The sequence below is a fragment of the Epinephelus lanceolatus genome, chromosome 6 (genome assembly GCF_041903045.1).
Source record: "Epinephelus lanceolatus isolate andai-2023 chromosome 6, ASM4190304v1, whole genome shotgun sequence".
NCBI classification, from domain to species: Eukaryota; Metazoa; Chordata; class Actinopteri; order Perciformes; family Serranidae; genus Epinephelus; species Epinephelus lanceolatus.
In genome coordinates, this window is record NC_135739.1 from 13,587,189 (window position 1) to 13,600,749 (window position 13,561).

Genomic DNA, 13,561 nt, shown 5'->3' on the forward strand with positions numbered 1-13,561 from the left:
AAAATATTTATTTCTGTCTTAGACGCAGCCAGCTCTCAGTGGACAGATCAAATATCTTATATAACGGTAAGACATCTCAAGAACAGGGTTTTAATTACACTGTTGGTTATGGGAGGAAGGAGGGCTGCTAAATACATGGAAAGAGGCTAAAATAACTATGAGGAAGCCAAGGAAGGATCCAGATATTATAATTTGGCCATAAAATTACAGATTAATAAAGAGTCAGTTTTACAGTAGACGTAAAGCTTATTATATGATGAGGAAGAAGGGACGTCTGATAAAGTTAATGATAGGGTTATAGGTGGAGAAGGGTGTATTCAACTGAATAAAGTATTTAGAATTATTTAAGTTAAGGATTGGTAACAATTTGTACAGGTAAACGGGGCCCCATGAGGTCCATTAATCTGACCTTTGTTCTAAAGTACAACTAGATATTGGTGGATCTGTTTTTGCAGAGCACTATGGATAAGTGGAAGGAATATCTTGCACACTAAGAAGAGGATTCAGTCAGCAATCAGGCTGAATAGTTGGCATACAACTGGGGAATTACATTTCTGCTGAGAAAACTATCACACGAAAAGAGTTTGTCTTGACAAGAGTCTACAGATTTATCAAAGCGCACTGGAGAACTGACTGATTGTTAGGAGTTATTTACGACATTACGTTAACATGAGCTGAGTGTAGTGCAAGTCAAAGTGTCATAATGTCATAAATATTATGAGCTACTGCAATGATTGTTTGTACTTGACAACTACCCCAATTCAAGGTGTGACATTTCAGACTTATTCAACAAGGAATCTCAGTCCTGTGTAATGTATGTTCTTGCACACGTAGATCTCAAGGGAATTAAGGAGGTTGACAGGTTAACAAAACAAGCTATGCAGAAAGATGCTATAGATTTACAAGGTCCTTTAATCAAATCAGAAGTCAAGGGAGTAGTTTGGAGTAAAGCAGTAGAAAAGTGGAACACTCAAAGAACAGGAAGGTGTCTGTATGATTTAAATAATAAAGTAATACCTTTAAGAAAAAGACATTTGTTTTTAAGTTACATGCTTAAGATAACAGTAAAAGCATCAAATGGATTTATTTGATCAGTCACGTTGAGGAGTCCGTTGTGCCTTTGGCTAATCATGATCTGTAATAGCCTGTATGAACAAGAATGGTACGCACATGCTGTAATCCTATAATCCTGGGTCTTGATATAAAAACATGAATGTACCTGCCAAGTAGATTTTGCAGTTTTTCTTTTTTACATTTACAAAACTGAATCTCTGTGAGATTGTGTAGCTTCTGCTTCTCCCAAAGCAGAAGGTTGTGGCAATGCACTTGATACAAGCAGCAAACAACCACCTTTAAAGGGGAACTACAGCCATTTTCATAATTCATACATGATATTCTTTGTCCAAAAACAGAGCTAGAGTTCTAAAGCTCAAATTTGTGATGGCATGAGATTAAAAATCTGGAACGGCTCCAGTGGAAATGAATTGGGAAAGATGTTAGATGACACTGAGAGCACCCAGGGGAATGTTCTGAGTATATGAGGACATTTTCTGTGTCAGAGCGGAGAACACTACAATGGCATAAAGCTCTTTTGTGGGTCCACAAAATCAGGCTCCCATTCATTGTTCATGGAGAACCTCCAGACTATATATCCTCTGACATCACAAGTTTGAGACCTCATTCTCTGGTTCCTGCCTTTGAGAGAGAGTCGCTTATGTTCACAAATATTGATTGGACTTTACTCAGCCATGGAAATAACATGTTTCAATTCCTAATGTGGGTGTTGTTCCCCTTTAAAATCCAAAGCAAGGCAGAAGCACATAGAGAAAAGTGCAAGTGGTCCTCACTGTAGTCCCGCCCACAATCTCCCCTGCTAGATTAAAGTTCAATAAACCTCTTATCTGAACAACACACCCTCTTTACACGTCACGAGAAGCAGAGAATAGCGACTGCATATATGTTGTCCTCATATTTCTTGTATAAGGCAGTTTTGAAATTGTGCAGGTCTGGGTAGAGATCACAAAATGGGAGCTTTTACAAAAATCATATTGGCTAGTGTATGTGTGGCTTTCCTAGCTGTCAAGTGGACTGCACCCAATTTTGACGCAGGTAAGAGAGACGCACGATCAAAGAGGACTTATCTAAATAGGCTTGTTATAGATACCCTACAGGCATTCGTAATCTTTGTTTTTGATCACTTCAATCAAAGTGATCCTTCCGTGTGTTTGTAGGCGTCCTGAACATTACAGTGGGTTCTCAGTTATATCAGTGTCCTATATGTGAAGTTATTTTACTATCTGCTGCCCTTTTTTAAAAAGAAATATGTAATGAAAAGAATTTTTTTGTATGTTTTTTAAATTTCATTTCAGTTTTGAACTAAGATAAAAACCGTTTTGATATGAACTTCTTTACTTTACTGTACAATTTTGGATAAATTTAAAGGGAAAGTCACCTCCAAAGCCAAAAGGCATTGTAACATGTGTCCTCCTCTATTTCCAAGAAGTATTATGGTATGCATCATAATCAGTTGACACTCCAACATTCAATACTTTTTCCTAATGTTTCACCCTTAAAATCTACTTATTATGGTTTGCTGAACACGCCAGTGCAATTTGCAGCTTTAATATTGATCATGGGCATTGTCCCCTCAAAGCAAGAGGGTTCCTGGTTTGAACCCAGGGTGGGGAAGCCCCTCTGTGCGAAGTTTGCATGTTTTCCCCATGTCAGTGTCAGCGTTTTCTCCAGGTACTCCTCCTACAGTCCAAAGACATGCAGGTTAGGTTAATTGGTGACTAAGCTGCCTGTAGGTGTGAATGTGAGCGTGATTGGTTGTCTGTCTCTATGTGTCAGCCCTGTGATAGCCTGGCAACTTGTCCAGGGTGTACCCTGCCTCTTGCCCAATGTCAGCTGGGATAGGCTCCAGCCCCCCGTGACCCCCAATAGGATAAGGATAGGATAGGATAAGCGGTTATGGAAAATGAAAAAATATTTGTTTTGGAGTGTTCAGATATGAGCCCCTTTTATACTGCCTCTTCAAGGTGGGAATTTCGCACCCTTATACTACGTCACCGTTCTGTATAAACGGTGTAATCACGGAATTGGGAGGACAGAGTTATCTGACCTTTAAGATGGCAGCGGAGGTGGTAACAGCGGCGAAACAATGGCTATACAAATGGGGCAGCCGGCAGAACAGGTGTGATATTTGACGACGTGCTATACGTTTGACCCATAGCAGGAGAAAAAGCAGCTAGCAGTTGTTAGCAGCTAACTGAAAATAGGAGAACAGCAGCCGAAAATGTCCATAAATTGGAAAAATAATTACCTCAAGGATCTCCTTACCCGTCGAACAGACGACAAGATCAGCTTCCATATAACAGTGATAGTAAATGACTGTTGCCATGTTAATATCATTGCTGTTGTTTAAAAAGTGTTGCCGACTTGTATGTTATATGTCACGCTAGAGTGTGACGTTGTTGAGTTACATGTCACGCCCTTCACGCCTCTTATGCCATGGTGCCAGCATGTTACCTAAAATTACACAATGGAGCAGCAAGATCCCGCTGTTGTTTGTTTCTGTCTGAAAATTCAAAGGCGGCATAAGGAAGGGACTTCATAGTGGCCCAAAAATGCAACTTCTGTGTAGAAAGGGCCATAAATTAACATGTGTCACAACAAATTGGGTTTTTAATATACTGTATATTGATAAAGCACAGCTGATCAGATTTAGCAGAACTGCTGCCTGATATGTCTTTTCACTGCTGAATCAATGTGTCTTCACCTCTTTCCAGAACCCTTTGGATACATGCTTTCTATGTAATTCAACATACATGTATCTATTTAATGTGAAACAATCCACAACAGAATCTTGTGTTTGGTCATTTGGTTGAGGAACCACTGGATGCCAGGGATAGGCTCCAGCCCCCTGTGACCCCCAATAGGATAAGGATAGGATAGGATAAGCGGTTATGGAAAATGAAAAAATATTTGTTTTGGAGTGTTCAGATATGAGCCCCTTTTATACTGCCTCTTCAAGGTGGGAATTTCGCACCCTTATGCTACGTCACCGTTGAACTTGAATCTGTTGTATGTGGCTCAAGGTTAATTACGGTTAAATCTGACAAGTTGGCACATGTTTCAGTGTGATAAAGGACAGCCTGGCCTGACCTAGAAATGGGGCAAAGTATGAAAGACTGATATTTGTTCTTTCTGACATTTCTAAAATATAAACTCAGGCCAATAAACAACATTATGATCACCATATCATATCTAATCCCTATCACAAGATCAATATTGTATTGATATATTGCTGGAATGTGGCACAGGAAACTGAGGAGTGTCTAAGTGTAATATTCCTGTAACTAGTCTCTATTTTACATAAACAAAAGTATTCAATATATTAAAATGTTAAACATCTTTGATAAGCAAACTCTATATACTGCCCCATCACATCATAGTCTACAGGCTCCACCACATAATCGGGACCAGGCGGCCTCAACTACACGCTCCACATTTGAATATGGAGCATGAAAACTTATCACGTGACTGCTCTGCATTGCTCAAAATATCTGTGTATAAAAGTAATGAGGATGAAAGTTAAAGGCTCCCCTGGGGACGTTTAGGAGAAGAGGCACAGACAGAATTGAGTGAGCAATTGGTGATAATCTGACATGCTTTCCGCTTGTGACTGAGGCCCTTACCAGGAAGAGAACCCTGCATTTATATTTTCTGTGAGGAAGCAGTGTTTCCACGGGTAATGAAATGATCTGGTTTGAGTCAATGGGGCAGTGTGTGTTTCAACAATTGGAACCTTATGTCACCTTATGAAAAGCTACTACCACGGCTGACACTACATCTTAACGAGGATAGTATTTTAACTTTTTATATGACTGCATCTTACAAATGGTGAATGGATGTTTGTGATTTATTCTAGATGCACTCTGCGTATTGTCCTGGAAGTAAAGTTTTGCCTGTTATCTCTGCAATAAATGGAAATAACAGAAGAAGAAAGAGTCTAATGTCTAATGTGCTAGGTCCGGCAGTGACATCAACTAATGGAGAGTTTGGGGCAGTGGTGTAAGGTAGTTATTATGGGAACTGCCCATTGGTTCGACAGCCCATTGTTCCGACCATATTAAACTCATTGTTCCGAAGTCCGCTCCGAAATCATCATGATGCCCTGTGGTTAAGGTCTGGTTAGGTTTAGGCACAAAAACCACTTGGTTAGGGTCAGGAAAAGATCATGGTGTCCGTTAAAATGAAAAAGAAAGTGACAAACACATAAGCCGTGAGCCTGCTCCGCATCAAGCCGGTCGCGGCGCACCCGTCGCCTGCCGCGAGCTGTTCAGCACCAGACAGTCGGACTAATGGGCTGTCGAACCAATGACATGGACCCGTTATTATGACGGGCCCTAGTGCGCCCTAGTTACTAGCTATGAAGTACACACACACAGAGTTTTAGGCGTATATTTATTTCACCAACAGTGTGTCTTAATGCTGCTTTTATGTTATATCCACTTGCAGATGTGCCCAGCTTGTCAGTCTTAAGAGATTTTGCACCTTTGAGGGCATATATAGAAAATCGCACCATCTTTGATTCATTGTGAGTTCTTCTTTGAACATGGGCATATTTCCAGGTGGCAATTAGGCCCCTCCACCCCATGTGCCCCGGTGCAACTGTAATGCACGTCCGTCTATATTTACTCCCCTGGTTTGGGGGCATTCCCTCAGAAATCAGTATCAGTTCTGACCACACCCCTTTCAATTTGAACACATCTTTTCCTGCATTTCAACCTTTATGAGAGAGAGTTACAACATTAACCTGAATGACCAACCACTAGTAAAAGTAATCCCTGTGAGCCCAAGTCTCACGTGACCAATCAAGCAGGGCTTTTTTCGGGAGGGCGGCTTAAAGAGACAGGTGCTTAAACACAGCATCTCAGACAGAGAATACAGGTGTTCTAGCACAGACAGTGTGAGGAAAATAAAGTAAAGATAAAGTACCCAAAATACAAACAGTACCAACCTGAAAATGGGTATAAAAGGTCCCCCTTAATCTGAAAATGTTATCTCAACCCAATTGTCAAATCTGGTGCTTGGGCAGTGACTTCTGGCGTCAGACACCAATGCAACAAAGCCGTCCTTTCACGTAGGCATGATATAAAGCTGGGTGCTGTTATTGTTTAATGGCACATGGCAGTGCCAGGGGAAAACATGGTGTGACAAGAACAAGGTTAAGGCGGCAAAAGTCCAAATAAGGTGGGCAGAACGGATGGTGGATGGGTCCAGCAACCACAGATTTTCACCTTTTGTTGCCTAAACCCAACCGTGTGTGTTGGCAAAACCCAACCATTGTGTGTGTTGTTGAAGGAAAAAAAAAGTCAGTTCAGTTGTATCAATGTAGTGCATTTATTTTGAAGAAGACTGTATGTAAATGGTACATTTCTTGTGAAACCGTAAGTGTATTTTGAAAAAAGACAATGCATGTGACAGACAGAACTTGACACAGTGTCCCAGGACGTCACCAACCAACGCACCCAGGGTACCTTTCACATCTTATCTGGACATGGAAAGTCCATGAATGTCGCTATGTGATGAGGTCGGAGTGAGAATATGTTGCTTAACTCCTTTTTCTTCCTATTCTTTAATATCTTATTGTTTCTTTACATCTCCTGAAGTTTTCATTTTGGGTCGAGCAGCAGCAGACTTTATATCCAGTGTTCATATCAAAAAATGAGGGCGAAAAAGTCAGGATTTTTGTGTGTGGTTTAAGGACATAAAATCACTGTATGTTCATTTTTAAATATTTTGGATTAAAAGTAAATTATGGATAGCCTTGTTAGCTTTTTGATAATCAGAGAACTACACTGTTATGGTGGGTTGGTGATCCTAAATGCGTCAATCTGAGGGCCCCTGTCTCCTGAAAGGTCGATCACTCTGGTTAGCCAAACCACATTGTAATACTCTCTCATACAGGTTAACATGAAGGTGCATTAAAGGCAAAGGGGTGAGGTCTTGAAAGTAAATGATTCTTGACACAATAATAAATCTATAGAATGGGTACACTGGTTTTACAGATTTGATTTGAGGTAACATTCAGTCATCAAATCACTTTCAAAACGTTGTTTTTGTGTGTTTCTTATGTCTTTCAGAATCTCTTAGAGGTGCCAGAGTGCTGGTGACGGGAGCCAGTACGGGTATTGGTGAACAAATGGCATATCACTATGCCTGCTTTGGAGCCCAGATAGTAATTACAGCGAGGAGGGAGAAAGTGTTACAGCAGGTCAGTGAACTTAGCAACATAAAGAATGGACTGAAAGTTTAAACCAATAAATGTATGAAACAACAAGTGCTAATATTTCTGTTCTGTATCCATCATATTATGCAACATTGTTTCTGGCTTGTTTCCTAAACTCTTTTCTGCAACCACACTGGATCCATTCTTTCTGTTCTTTGCTTACAGGTTGCAGAGAAGTGTCTGAGTTTGGGAGCCCAGAAGGCTCTCTACATAGCTGCAGACATGTCCAATGAGTCAGACCCTGACAAAGCTGTAGATTTTGCTCTGGAAAAGCTCGGAGGGTTGGATTATCTGGTTCTCAACCACATCGGCCCGAGCCCCTTCAGCATGTGGGAGGGAGATGTGGAGCACACCAAGTGGCTGATGAAGGTAGTGCAGCAAATGAATGGCCTATCAACACACAATATAGCAAATACACTGATGTTGGAAAATGTGTGTGTGTGTGTGTGTGTGTGTGTTTGCGAAAGGTCAATTTCTTCAGCTACATTCAGATGACCTGGAAAGCTCTGGCTGCCCTTGAGCGAAGCAAAGGATCACTGGTGGTTGTTTCATCAATTTTAGGTAAGTCTGTCTGTCATCATTTTTGTATACATGTTGGTAGTTTGAAAGCAATCTATGAAACATATACATACATATTTTATTAAATGCAAATGTTTTGACCTATGAATCAAAAATGATGTATCATTTGGCCTCATTATTCTTCCTTTGCACATCACTTTTTCATAACCAAGTTACAAAGTGCTTTCTAAAGGAAAGAAAAGAAAAAATACTTTGACCACGTCATGAAAACATGATAAAAAAAATGTTAAGCTCACCTCAACATCCATTTAGTAGATGTTATTAACAACATCACATGATCTTCATCAACAGTCATGGAATTGTAGATGTTTAAATTTTCATTTTTTTCTCTCAGGACTTCAAGGAATAGTGGTGCTAAATGCCAAATCAATTGTAGTTATTTTATATTCTGTATTTTCCTGATGCGTCATTTGCGGTTTATTTGCTATTTCGTGAACTACAAAACTTCAAAAACCATTGTAGGGATTTGTGGTCGTTAGATGAGTTTATAAGAAGATTTCATCCAAAAAAGAAAAACTAAATCCACCAGGAAACTCTGTTCTGACTTATAAACATTTTGGAAGCACTGATAAATCACAAAGGTTCCTAATTTGTACATGCACTACTTAAAGGGTCAGTTCACTCCCAAGTGCACTCTAGTTCCATTATATCAAAGAGAAGGCAGACATCTCTACACTCTGCATCTCACACCAAAACAATCTAGTTCGATAAATAACACAGGTAAGAGTAAAAATATATATTTTTATTCTGGGGTGAACTGTCCCTTTAAGATCAAATCTGTGAGTATAAACGTGTCATAAATGAGGCCTCAAACGGCCACATTAGATTTTCATGTTTTACATATGACAAATGTGTTTTGGAAAACATGACTCTAATAGTTAGTGATGCTCCACAGGTAAAATGCCCAGTCCCTTCGTAGCACCGTATACCTCAACAAAATTTGCCTTGAATGGTTTCTTCGGGGCCCTCGGACACGAACTGGCGATGAAGAAGAGCAATGTGTCCATCTCTTTATGTACACTGGGACTCATTGATACTGATTCAGCTATGGAAAAAGTCAGGTCAGTCGAGCAAACGTGGAGTATTTCTAAGTCTAAATGCAGAGTTGATACTGGTTATTTTCACCACCAACAGCACTTAAGAGCAGTATTTTTCTGTGTCCTAGGGGAGTCACCAGTGTACCAGCCTACCCTGCCTCAGACGCAGCATTGAACATCATCAAAACAGGAGCTACGAGACAGCCGGAGCTCTTCTACCCTTGGTTCACCCACATTGTGACTCTGACTAAAGACTGGATCCCTTCCATGACAAACTATGTCATCCAGAACTCCTACAAATACAGCCCATGAAATGGGCAATTGATATATTCCACTACCTAGATTTAGCCTTAAATTTCTAGCATATCCAGACTTCTAGTGGCAATCTTTCACTTTCCAGTTGGAAAATAATTTTACTAACAGCTAAATGGATCCGGTTACAATATTGTTACAATAAAACGGACTACACCATGTCCTTTTGTCCTCATCTTGCTTTTGAGAGAGGTCCATTCCTAATGATAGACTTACAGCTTGGGTTTGCTTCATTTTGGCCACCTCGGAGACATTTAAAAATAATTATTTCCTATGTGCACAGGTGGAAATAAAATAAAAATCCACCTGGTTTACTACTCAGAATACAACACAGGGGGCAGTGCACAGTAGGAGAACATACTGCCTGAGAGACGAGTCAGGAAAAGGAAGCTGCTGAGGAGCAGAGGATATAACTTTTCACGTTACTGCAATTCTGTGGTGAAAATAAATAAAAACACATTTCCTCCATTCACACTGTATTTCTCTTGCTTGTGAAACACTTTAAAGAATTTTGGGAGGTATTTTTGCCCTAATTTAAAAATCAGCGGTCAAGATTTGACAGGAGAGAAGAGGGGAGAAAGGGTGGGAATGATCTGCAACAAATGTTACCTGGCTGGAATCAAACTTAAGATGTTTGTACAGTCTTAAATGAGCAGTGTGTGGGATTTATTGGCATCTAGTGGTGAGGATTGCAGATTGCAACAAGCTGTAACTTCTATGTGTCAAGCATGAACCCCCATTTAAGATTCCTTCAGTGTTCATTGCTAAGGAGGTTTCTACCAGGAGCCAAATTATCTGCAGAGGGCTCTTCCTCTCCAAAACAAACTGACCCAGGTATTTAAACCAGTAAAAACACTGAGTTAAGCCATTTCACATTAACAATCAATGTTTCTTCTGCTATTTGGCCTGCCGCATATGGGCCACTCACCCAACACCCGCTATGTGCGCTCACCATTTTTCTATGATAACTAAAGATCCAGTTGTTCATTTGGTTTTTAACAGGAGCTAAATTATCCGAAGAGGTCTTTTTCACTCAAGTAAAAACACAAAATAAAGCAGGTTTTACATTAAAAAATCTGTTTTTCCAACACTACTCGTACAGGGGCTGCTTACTATGTTGGTTGACACGATAACATGAATGAAACTTTTCCCAATTAGAATTCATTCAGTGTTCATTGTTCCAGAGGTTTTTACCAGGAGCTAAATTATCTGCAGAGGTCTCTTCATATCCAAAACAAATGGACCAGGTGATTAAAACCAAAGCAGTTTCATGTGACAAATCTGTTTCTCCTGTGCAGTTCAGCACATCACAGATGGGTCGCTCGTCCAGCGCCTGCGATGTGTTTTGACCTTTTTTCTGTGATAACTTAATGTGTACTCACCTAATTTCTGATCCAGAAGTTAAGGAAATTCTATCGGGAACCAAATTCTCCTCCTATCCAAAACTAACAGGCCCAGTGATTTTAACCAGTAAAAACAGAGTGTAGCTGTTTCACATCACAAATGTCTTCAACGCTATTTGCCATGTCAGAGACAGGCTATTATCCCAGCACCTGCTAATGTATGCTCACCTTTCTTAGCATAACTTAAGATCCAGCGTTCAGGAGGCTTTAACCAGGAGTTGAATTATCCAGAGGTCTCGTCCTCTCCAAATCAAACAGACCTGGTGATTTAAAGCCATAAAAACACAGAATAAATAAGTTTAATGTTAAAAAAAATCAGTGTTGTTCTCTTGTTGCCGAGGGGATGCTAACTACAGTGGCTGATGCAAAAACGCCAATGGCCAGATCTAGAGCCAGTGTATGGTTTGTTCGTTCTGATCTACTGTAGAAACATGGCGGTGCGATATGACAATCTTCGTGGATGATGAGCCCCTCCCTAAAATTGGCTCATTCTAAGGTAATGAAAACACAACAAATATTATTTAAAGGGGATTATACACCTAAAAACTTAGGTGTCTATATTATATTCCATTTCTGCCAATATGTTCCCCTACATCCTACACTCTGGACCTTTGAATAGTCAAACTAGACCAACAGGACACCTCATAAACAGTGTCATTGAGGTCCAAAAGAACAGTCTTTGACTAATTATATTTGCATTTAATTAATCTGTAATCAAAACATGCAGTAATACACTATACTGCTGGCTCACAGAACATCTGATGATGGGGTGCACATTTGAACGCAAAGGACCCAGGGAGCCGTTTCAACATTTTATTACAGACAGGGTAGTTGACCAGTTGGTAGTTGTCGGATGATTTTTTTCTATAACAAGGAATATTCAAAGAAAATGTTAACACTCTGCATTATGTTAAACAATAATATTACTGAAAATAATATGATTAAATTAGGTATCAGTTATGTCATAAATGCATTACTCTTTTTTCTTCTTTTACCAACAGTTTAAACTCAGGAATCTTCGAACAATAAACACAACAAAGTAAGTCATAAGTGTGAAAAGTACATATACACTCACATCAGTCCTCTCTTTGTTCCACCAGGTATGTTTGGAGGGAAAAAGGCGAGTCGCAGGCGTGAAGGGTGGAGTTTTATAGTCTTGGGGGAGTGGTCTAATCAGGAGTGCAGGTGGTGCTGGTGAGGTGGAGACTTGTGATTTTAACAACACACTTTAATACATACTCAATACCTCTTGAAAAGGAGACATTAATCTGGATGAGATGTTACTTGGATTGTCCACATGAGGGCAGTAGTGCCAAAGAAGTAAAGTGAGATGACTTCACGTTTCTACAGCAGCCTGTGAGGGCTATTCCCTGTTAAGAAAAATCCTTGATAGCAGACTCACGTAAATTGGTTTGAATTGGTTTATCTTAAACACCAAAGTATTTGTTTCCCATATGTTCACACAGATTGAACAACCTGGTTTTTTTCTACACCCTCCATCACCATATCAATCCTTGCCCTCCCTGTTCCCTTTCCTGTCTTCTCTGTTCTCCACCCCTGGATTCCCCTCCATCTCCATTCTTCTCTATTTCACTCAGTTCCGTCTCTCTATTGCCGGCCACAGTAGGCGTTGCAGACTTCCTACAGAGCAGGACTTTCTCAGTGGGTTCCTTTGTGTCTTTGTTCATCATCCCTCAAAAGCACTGCAGGCTTCCTGTGAAGCTGTTGGCTCAATCCATCCTGGTGGTCTTTTCATCAGTGTAATACACCCCAGAGGTTGTACCCTGCTGATAAAGTGGGTTTCTACTGTATACCCAGAGTGAGTTGTCACTATCAAAACCAAATGCCTCGCTGAAAACTGTAGTGTTACTTGAAAAGTTGAGAAACAAAATGAAGCGCACTTTCTCCTGCATATAAATGACGCTCCCTGGGCAGGAAGTGGCCTTGATTCTTTATTATCAAAGTTTTTGCAGTTCTCTTGCACCTTGCTTTGTGGTCTCTTGATTGATGTGACTGATGGAGGGGTGTCAAAGGACTTCATGTTCTCTTTGTCCTTATCTTGACAGTCTTGATGATTTGAGAGGGTTGTAGAGATGGTATAATCTCCCCGCACATGCCGTGGAAAGAACTCCTCTCGCTCCTTCTGTCTCTTTCTCTGTCACACACACACACAAATATGGTGGGGCCTCCCGGGGAGGAGAGCAGGCATGGCCCGGGAGAACAGCCAGAAACACCTGCAACAGATTAGTGCTCCTAATGCTAGGCAATAAATCCTCTCACCCTTCTCTAGCATCTCCATCTCCACCAAGCGTGGATCCTATAGGCTAAGGAACATCCACCCACAACACCCACCGCAACACACACAAAATATAGCACCATGGATGGATTTATTTTGTCCCTCTCAGTTTGCATGCTGCAAATTAAACAACACTACACTTACATAATCTCTACTCTATTGGTTCAGCATCATGGAGGCTTTCCCCAGGGTTTTACACTGCGCTCTATATCAAGATCAAACATTTTCATCATGACTGCAAACAGCCAAGGCCAAGACCAAAGCTGAGGCGGGCTGCTTTACTGACTACACATAAAACTTGAAAGGTGGCAGACTGATTGGCTGATTGGACTCTTACTTACAGACATTTGTAACGGAGGTTGGATTCTGCTTTAATGTCCGTGATACAGCGTATTATTTAATCTCTATGTCGACCGATAAAGAAAGACAATCTGTATATGTGCTACAGCAGTAAAATCAAACGACATGTAAAATAAGTCCATAACCCTTTTCCGGATAGCACGCAGTATGTCCTCGGTTTTATATTTGCCCACAACGTTAGCTGATGCAGCAGAAATGTCATGTTTCAGACCATAAATAGTCACCTATCCATGGCAGTCGTATAGTGCACCTCAACCGTCATGCACCGGTCCCAATTTAT

General features: G+C 40.5%; 1 protein-coding gene across 1 annotated transcript; it reads left to right on the forward strand.

Annotated features, from left to right (window-relative positions):
• Nucleotides 1–1,913: 1,913 nt before the first annotated feature.
• hsd11b1la (hydroxysteroid (11-beta) dehydrogenase 1-like a) lies at nucleotides 1,914–9,690 on the forward strand. The gene is made up of 6 exons (XM_033622430.2): nucleotides 1,914–2,109; nucleotides 7,149–7,279; nucleotides 7,460–7,663; nucleotides 7,762–7,855; nucleotides 8,769–8,934; nucleotides 9,039–9,690. The coding sequence occupies exons 1-6, from the start codon at nucleotides 2,025–2,027 to the stop codon at nucleotides 9,220–9,222; spliced, it is 864 nt and encodes a 287-aa protein (XP_033478321.2). The 5' UTR covers nucleotides 1,914–2,024; the 3' UTR covers nucleotides 9,223–9,690.
• Nucleotides 9,691–13,561: the final 3,871 nt, after the last annotated feature.

What these genes read in the sequence shown, in the direction of transcription:
- hsd11b1la (XM_033622430.2), top strand. Translation starts at nt 2,025, where the DNA reads ATGGGAGCTTTTACAAAAATCATATTGGCTAGTGTATGTGTGGCTTTC. An exon ending in ACACCAAGTGGCTGATGAAG is followed by an intron (nt 7,664 to 7,761) that starts GTAGTGCAGCAA and finishes TGTTTGCGAAAG; the next exon opens with GTCAATTTCTTCAGCTACAT. An exon ending in GGTTGTTTCATCAATTTTAG is followed by an intron (nt 7,856 to 8,768) that starts GTAAGTCTGTCT and finishes GATGCTCCACAG; the next exon opens with GTAAAATGCCCAGTCCCTTC.